Genomic DNA, 8,468 nt, shown 5'->3' on the forward strand with positions numbered 1-8,468 from the left:
AGGTGTCTTACTAGGGCAAAGGACAAAAAGGACTGGACTGTTGGGCCAAAGTTATCTTTTCAGATGAAAGAAAAGCAAATTTTGCATTTCATTTGAAAATCTAAAATCCCAGAGTCTGGAAGAAGAAGAAGAGAGGAGAGGCACAGAATCCACGTTGCTTGAGGTCCAGTGTAAAGTTTGCACAGTCAGTGGTGGTTTGGGGAGTCGTGTCATCTGCTGGTGTTGGTCCACTGTGTTTGATCAAGTCCAAGGTCAGCACAGCCGTCTAACAGAAAGTTTTGAAATCAGATGCTGATTTAATTTTCCAGCTGGATTTGGCACCTGCCCACAATGCCAAAAGCACCAAAAGTTGGTTAAATGATCATGGTGTTGGTGTGCTGGACTGGCCAGCAAACTCACCAAATAAAATCTCACTAAAATAAATAAACTTTTTAGTGATATTCTAATTTATTAAGATGCACCTATATATGGTTCAGAGTGACTGGCACATACACACCAGTATAAAAACTGACTCCAATTTATATTGAGACCATTGAGTGCTCAGGATGTCTGTGTGCACACAATAAAAAATCACTTGGATTCTACAATGGCTTGTGCTCTCCTGATTCTTCAGTCATCTTACTTTTGGTGAACCTGCCTCATTTGACGTACTACTAAAGGAAATGTACAGAACTCAGGTACATGAATGTACAGGTCATGAATGCATATAAGATTTCCTTAAAGAAACTCACCTGAGCTGCTCACCTGAGCTATTACACAGTGTCAACAAAATGTCATTGGCATGAGTTCAATCATTCAATGACTTGCTTGAGGTGAAGGCTCATGGTTTATGATTAAGAGAATCCAGACTTGCAAGTCATCCTGGAACAATAAGAGCCGATAAACAGAAGCATGAGATTATGAAGACATATAGGACATTAAAGACGTGTGATAGACCAGTCACAAAGATGGAAAACATTAGGAAAGGGTATAAGTACAGATATTAACAGTTTATAGCGCTTTTTTTTTTGCCATTTTAAAATATGGATGGTCAGATATTCAGATGATCAGGAAGTGGATAAAACTTCTTAAGCTACCAATGACATAGGAACCAATGGCATAGGAACACTCAGGTCACATTTCCCAACAGTGACATCATGGAAAAAGACTAGAACAAGTTTTCAGTATAACAAGTTTTGTTAGGTAGGCTTTAGTGCTCAATTAATTACAGTTCAGTGATTGCATCTACAGTTTCAATTCATTTATTTATTCATTCTTCTGTGATGCCCTACCTCTGAACAGGTAAAAGAGCCAAGAGGTTTCTGTTAAATTATAAAGTTGAAATTAGGCTGTATTTTATATAAACAATTTGCTACAATGGCTAATTGTCATGAACAGGTTGACACTCAAATCTCTATCAGTAAACAGTTGAAAACAATGATGGAACTGTGTAATGAATGGACATTTGGTGTGATCCATATAAGGCTTTGTTCCGTTTTGAGTCTGGTTCCTCTTAAAGGTTTTCCTCTGCATACCATCTAAGAGAGTTTTTCCATGACACTGTCACTCATTAGGAATAAACTATATACATAAAAATATCATTTAATTTAATTTAATGAATACATTTATTGTTGTCATGATCATTATAAGTACAGAGTCTACATCTGGGTGTGATGTCAGTCCATCACAGGGCACCACACACAAACATATTGTTCACTCCTAGGGGGTATTAATCATAGCTAATGACTGACTTTTGGATTTTTTTAGATGAAGAAAGAAACTAGAGACCTCAGATGAAACCACTTTAGACATAAAGAAAACATGTGACACTCTACACAATACATGTACACAATAACCCAAGCTCGGTATAAAAGTCAGTATCTGTCAGACATTGCACACTGTAACACATTGCCATCCCATAATTTTCCAGTTGTTGTTGTTGGTCTGATTCTTCTCCGGTACATATAAATGGCACAGTAAAGTTTTTAAACTAGTGAAATTTAAAGTTCATTAAATGTATACACAGCTTTCAATAACCACATTGAATGAAGGACTACTACTAAGGACTTCTGACCTCAACCCTATTGAACACCTTTGGGATGTATCCTATTCTTTTTCTATTCTATGTGAACACTAACTGCCCCCCAGGCCTCCTCACCTTCTCACCTACAGTACCTGAATTTACTTACGTGACTTTACTAACACCCTTGTGGCTGAATGAATGTCCACAAAAATCTAGTGGAACAAATTTCCAGAAGAGTGGCGCTTATTATAACAGCAATTGGGGACTCAATGTAGAATGGGATGGTGATATGACTAATATACTTGCAATATTGATTAAATGAATGTGGTTTTACTGTTTTATTATTAAAGTAACAATTGTACTGTAAATATTAGGTTACATTTTTTAACAGGTATTATAAAAATTCTTTAAAGTGCTTTAAAAAATTTTTTATTTTGCTTTGTTTAAAATAATTTGTTGGTCGAATGTCAACTGTGTAATTAATTAGAATTGAACAAAAAACATTTGCATCACTTAAATTTAATCTCTGTTTCATATCTCATTCACAAAACAGATTCTGGGTTTAATTATCCAGTGTCGAAATTGCCTTATTACAGTACAAACCCCAATATATAAATAAATCTTTGTGAAGTAACTCTTATTTGACTAATTGAGCCTTTTGTATAAAATGCTCTTCTGGGTTTTTTCGTCACATGTTGTTGTTTGCTGATCCCTTGACCTTTTTACATTCTTTATTTTGTCTCTTACAAGCTCAAAATTTCACATCTACATTTTGTAGCCTTTGGTTTCTTTCATTATATTATGTAATTACTTAAGGGTGTTGAAATTTGTTGTATTTTTAATTGACACCAAAAAATTTAAAAAACATGCTCAAATCTCAATTTGTGGAACTGGTAGCTCAGTGTTTAAGACATTGGACTTTGGATGGGAAACCAAGTTGCAACTGCTGTGTCCTTCATTGAGTCCGTTAACTCTCAAGTTGTATAAATGACATAATTGTAAGTCAATCTGGAAAATGTCTTAAATGTTAATGAAATCTATATTCAATCTGGGGAAATTTGTCTATTTTGTCTTTTTTCAGACCTAGAAAGTCGGATATCAGATGGATAAATTGAAAAAAACTGTAATACTAATGACCAACGAATAGATAAAAAATAATAACTAAGAAAAACCGTGAAGTATTAAATAGAAAGAGGTAAATATAATAGGTGAGTGTTATAAAAGTCAACATTTACAACACATATATTGATTATGATTATTGTTGACAATCAAATAATCAATATTGTTGACATACAATAATTTTTATATCAACCTTTACATTAACACAAGTTTCCTGACTGTTTTGTTCCTTGATATAATGAAAAATCTGTACAAGTGAAAATACATAGCGATTTAATGGTTTCAGTATGTGGAGAAATGCACATGACCTTGCTGCACATGACTGTTCTGTCTTTTTAAGACTTGACGCCGTGTGACGTGATTCGCTCGAGCCCTTGTTTTGTCCCTTTTTGTCCCTTTTCCAAACATAATATATATTTGGTTTCTCAGCTAAAAAAAAAACAGCTTTGACCAAAGTCTGAAAAGTCTGAAAAGTCTGATCTTTTCATTTAAATAGTTTTCACATTTCACACTCTACCACTACTTTCAACAAAACAGCACTGTTCTATTTTTTTGGTAGATTTTTTTTATGCACACCATTCAAAAGACAATGCGTCTGAAACAGAATACCCAGAAACCGAGATAGGACATTGTTTCCTGACTGTTCTGAACACAGAAGGTGTTCCTAGTGTTGTTAGACACTGTCTCATCAGATGAAATCTAAAACCAATGCAAACTATTATGTTCTGTCCACAAAGTGCGTAGATTAGTGACTCAGCATGAAATTGGGGAATTCTTATGGGACTTGGCGGGGGTATATATAATCTGGCAGATAAGAGGCTCAACGTTCACAACCTACCCACGAGACACAATCAGATTGAATAATGAAGACCTGTGCCTTCATGGAGATGATGGCGATGGCGGCTGTGCTGTTCCTGGCCTTGGGCCTAAGTGACGGCCTGATGCTTAACAAGTGTAACTTGGGGAAAGAACTGAACTCGAGTCTACCTGCAAACCTTACGGACAAGATCAGCGACCTGGTGGCCAAGCGTGAGTAAAACATACACACCTAGTTACAGGGTAAGAGGTTATAGTGTCTGACAATACTGTTCGAGTTTCTGGCTTTGGTGAAGTGGTGTCTGTTGGGACTGGGCTTCTGCAGGACCCAACTAAAAGTCATGGGAGACTGATATTACATTTACATTTACAACATTTGGCAGACACCCTTCTCCAATACGACTTCAATTTTTTATCTCATTTATACATCTGAGCAGCTATGGGGTTAAGGGCCTTGCCAATGGGCCAAGGAGGGGTAACTTGGTGCCGCTTTGATTTGAACTTAACCTTTAGATCTAAAGTCCAGTGCCTTAACCATTAAACTACCACCTCCCTAATGAAGCATGCAGGAAAAAGCAATGGTCTTGCTTAACATCATAGGAGTGTATAGTGTATTAGAAGCATTTGGTTGCTATGAATGAGTGGCAGGTCAGGGTGGAAGAAATGGATGTAGGTGCACTTGTACAAGACTTAATTAATTATGGCGGCCAAAACAAAGACATAATCAGGGGAGAAGTTCAAGGTGCAGGCAACAAACAACATGAACAAAGCAAAAACTAGAAAACCAGAAACAGGTTCAAACCAGAACTACACCAACATGGTAACAGCTGGAACAAGATAAACTCAATATATATATTTCGCATTGTAATGGTCCAGTTTTATAAAGCTGTGCCCGTTCATAAGATTGAAATTGCATGTGGCTTGTTGTAGCCCATCCACCTCAAGCTATGACACCTTATACCTCATACCACAGCTTGTACCGTCTCAAGCACATAGTACTGTATAACATATTATACAAAATGTATACTGGTTGGCACTATTTTGTGTATTTTGTGTATCTTTCCTGCACATTTTTGTTTTGTATTGTCTTTTGTCTTGCACCATTTGCACTCGGTTGCATACGATGCACTTTGTGGCTGGGACAACTTACTTTTAGTCCTTTAGTCTATGTTGTGTTATGTAGCATCAGGGTTCTGGAAAAACATTTTATCTCACTATGCACTACATTAGCTATATATGGTTCTAATGACAATAAAAGCTTCTTGACTTGACTTGACATATGCATTTCGAGATGCTTTTTTTTTGCTACCTGAGTTTTAAAAAATCTCAATCCAACTTAGTCATTGTCCTCTGACCTATCTCATAATAAGACATTTATTTATTTATTCTCTAATTACACAAAAAATCACTGCGCCTAATGCTGGTGCTAGTAATGAAAACTGGAAACTTGCTAATAATAGGATATGACTTGAATGCTGCAGTGTTTTTTTTTGTGTTGCTTGCTGTTAAGATTCTCTACTATATATTTTATAGTTGTGTACCATGTGGAAATAAGCTCCCACTTCAACACCACTGCCACCACCACCACTGAAGTCCCTGGACCCTGTGTTCATTTCCTCAAAAAGGATCATGGCAGACGCAAAGGCAGGTCTGCAGAATCAAGCAGTGAGGAGTCCAGTGAGGAAAAATTGCATGTGTCTAAACCTAGTTTAAATTCTTTAACAATAAATCCATCGACTCCTCCTGCAAGTAACAACTCCTCCAGACGTGAAGGTGGTAAAGGACGCAAAATTAGGTCCGCAGAATCAAGCAGTCAGGAGTCCAGTGAAGAAGAATTTCATGGGCCTAGACAAGGTTTAATTTCTTCTACAATAAATCCATCCACTCCTCCTGCAAGTAACAACTTTTCCAGAGGTGAAGGTGGTAGAGGACGCAAGGGTAGGTCTGCAGAATCAGGCAGTGAAGAGTCCAGTGAGGAAGAATTGCATGTGCCTAAACCTAGTTTAATTTCTTCTACAATAAATCCATCCACTTCTTCTGCAAGTAACAACTCATCCAGACATGAAGGAGCTAGAAGACGCAAGATCAGGTCTGCAGAATCAAGCAGTCAGGAATCCAGTGAGGAAGAATTGCATGTGCCTAAACCTAGTTTAATTTCTTCTACAATGAATCCATCCACTCATCCTGTAAGTAACAACTCCTCCAGACGTGAAGGAGGTAGAGGACGCAAGATCAGGTCTGCAGAATCAAGCAGTCAGGAATCCAGTGAGGAAGAATTGAATGTGCCTAAACATAGTTTCAATTCTTCAACAATAAATCCATCCACTCCTCCTGCAAAAAACAACTCCTCCAGACTTGAAGGTGGCAGAGGACGCAGGAGCAGGTCCGCAGAATCAAGCAGTGAAGAATCCGATGAGAAAAACATGTGGACGCTGTATGGGTTGTTCCAGATACCAGGTTACCTTGCCTGCACCTCTGGGCTTGAACCTTCTCTCAACCTTTGCAGCATGGCCTGTACTCGTAAGTAAAGACATCTCAGTCCATATACTTTGGAATGTTGTTGTCACAGTTTTTAGTGTAAAAAAAAAGCACTGTGAAAGACTGAAATGCATCAAGTTACTAATTAGCAATCTTTTTTTTAAAGTTCTGATCGATGACAACATCAGAGATGACATCATCTGTGTTGAGACCATCCTCAATAAAATGTGAGTGAAAATCAATTATTTTTCAATGCATTTTTAACAAGGACAAACATCCAATATTTTCTCTGTTTAGGTCATTGAAGGATCTTCAGGGAACTTACAAATCTTTAAAAAGCTAGAACAATTACCCATGAAATAATAGAAAAGTGCCGGTTTGCTTTCTTGTTGAATAATGTTTTGTTTTGTTACATCACTACAGGTTGTCAGGGGGAAGCAGTCCTGCATCAGCTAGCAAAGATTTGAGCAAACTGTGAGTAAGACATGCATAACGTCAACACAATGCTCTCAAAAAGGTGTATTTATTCTGTGTATTAGCTGATGTTTAAACTATTCAGTTTGGAGAAAAATATGCTCCAATGTCAGATTCACACTTCACACTTCTTGCTGAATCTTATCGTGTTGTCATCTCTGTTGCAGGTATGCTGCTTTCTTGGAGAAGTACAAGAATGTGAAGGACCTTGAGTACTTCTCGACTTGTTAAACCACACAGCCGGCCTAACAAACATCTCGCTTTAATTAAACTAAACCACTTTTACATTATATCATTTGACTAGCATTTCGCGACTTTAGAAACAATTCAGTCACATACAACTAGAGTGTGCAAAAATCAACGATCACGAATTTTGGCTACAACGAGTTAATAGGTGGTCAAATAGTCGATGTATGAGTCAAGAAAACATATAGCATGTCCCTGTTTGGCCATGGATTACTTTTTTTTGTTTTTTTTTTATGTCTGGTTTCCTTCTCTACTTCATTATCATTGTATTCTTTCTGACTAAATAACGCCTCTAATTATCATAAAATTTTTGTTGTGGATTTTATTTGAAAAGAGAACTTCTTTTCCACTGTATATGCTATATCCGTTATTAGAAACTTTTATAAAAACAAAAAAACAAAAAAAACGTTTTTGTCATGTGTAATATGTGATTTGAGTTAACTATTTGCTGTACAACACCGCCCTCTGCTGGCGACAAACCTGTCTAGTATTAAAAAGGGTATGAAAAGCAAATAATGAGAACATACATTTTAATTTACAGATTACACACACAGATTAATTCTCATCAGAGGAATGACCAAGACAAACAAAATATTTTGTTAATTAGATTATTTTTATTGTATTGCCTTTTCCTGTTCAATTTCCTCTAAAAGCATACAAAAAAATGTTTTGTTTGAATAAAATCTGACAAGACATTTTTGGACTGGACTTATTCATTATTATTTGTTTTAGAGTAATTTAACACCCTGTGAGTTAAGTCTGTTAATATTAGATACATATATTAGATAGATGCCTGTTAGCGTCTATTTGAAGTGTGAATATTGGCATTGTGCAAATTGAAAAGTGCAGATAAATATCCATGGAAATAATCTAGTGTAATTTATTAAAGCTTAACACAGAATAGCACTTTAACAGTAAAAATATTCAATACAGTAATGAGACTGAAAGCTCAAAATCACCGGACTGCTTATTTTCGACTAAACATTTAAAGATCTGAACGCACTATATTGTTTATTTTACTTTAACTTCTTTACACCGAATCCCGTTCCCTTATCCACCAACAGATGTCGCTAAAAACATATAAAATTACCTTGCAATAAAACGTCAATAGAGTACACCTCAAAATTGCTATATATTGAGTGTGGTGGTTGATTTCAGCTGCTGTGTTTCTCACCTAGAGCTGAGTGAATGTTTGAACCTTGACAATCAGGATTAAAAAAACCTTTTTAAATACAGCTTTATTTGTTCATTTAAAAAAATGTGACTGTAGTAATGTTGAAAAGAAATGCCAAAAAATATAGATGCTGTTGTTTTAATGAATCATTAACAAAGT

At 36.2% G+C, this 8,468-nt stretch overlaps 1 protein-coding gene across 1 annotated transcript; it reads left to right on the plus strand.

Annotated features, from left to right (window-relative positions):
- The first annotated feature begins 3,952 nt into the window (after positions 1-3,952).
- Positions 3,953-7,790, plus strand: LOC124377831 (histone-lysine N-methyltransferase SETD1B-like). The gene is made up of 5 exons (XM_046837140.1): positions 3,953-4,150; positions 5,471-6,457; positions 6,582-6,642; positions 6,839-6,889; positions 7,057-7,790. Exons 1-5 carry the CDS (start codon positions 3,985-3,987, stop codon positions 7,118-7,120), a joined length of 1,329 nt encoding a protein of 442 aa, XP_046693096.1. The 5' UTR covers positions 3,953-3,984; the 3' UTR covers positions 7,121-7,790.
- Positions 7,791-8,468: the final 678 nt, after the last annotated feature.

This window comes from Silurus meridionalis, chromosome 24 (assembly GCF_014805685.1).
Source record: "Silurus meridionalis isolate SWU-2019-XX chromosome 24, ASM1480568v1, whole genome shotgun sequence".
NCBI classification, from domain to species: domain Eukaryota; kingdom Metazoa; phylum Chordata; class Actinopteri; order Siluriformes; family Siluridae; genus Silurus; species Silurus meridionalis.

Coding starts and splice junctions, on each gene's coding strand:
- LOC124377831 (XM_046837140.1), top strand. CDS start 3,985: ATGAAGACCTGTGCCTTCATGGAGATGATGGCGATGGCGGCTGTGCTG. Junction 4,151..5,470: donor CAGCGACCTGGTGGCCAAGC/GTGAGTAAAACA, acceptor TATATTTTATAG/TTGTGTACCATGTGGAAATA. Junction 6,643..6,838: donor GAGACCATCCTCAATAAAAT/GTGAGTGAAAAT, acceptor ACATCACTACAG/GTTGTCAGGGGGAAGCAGTC.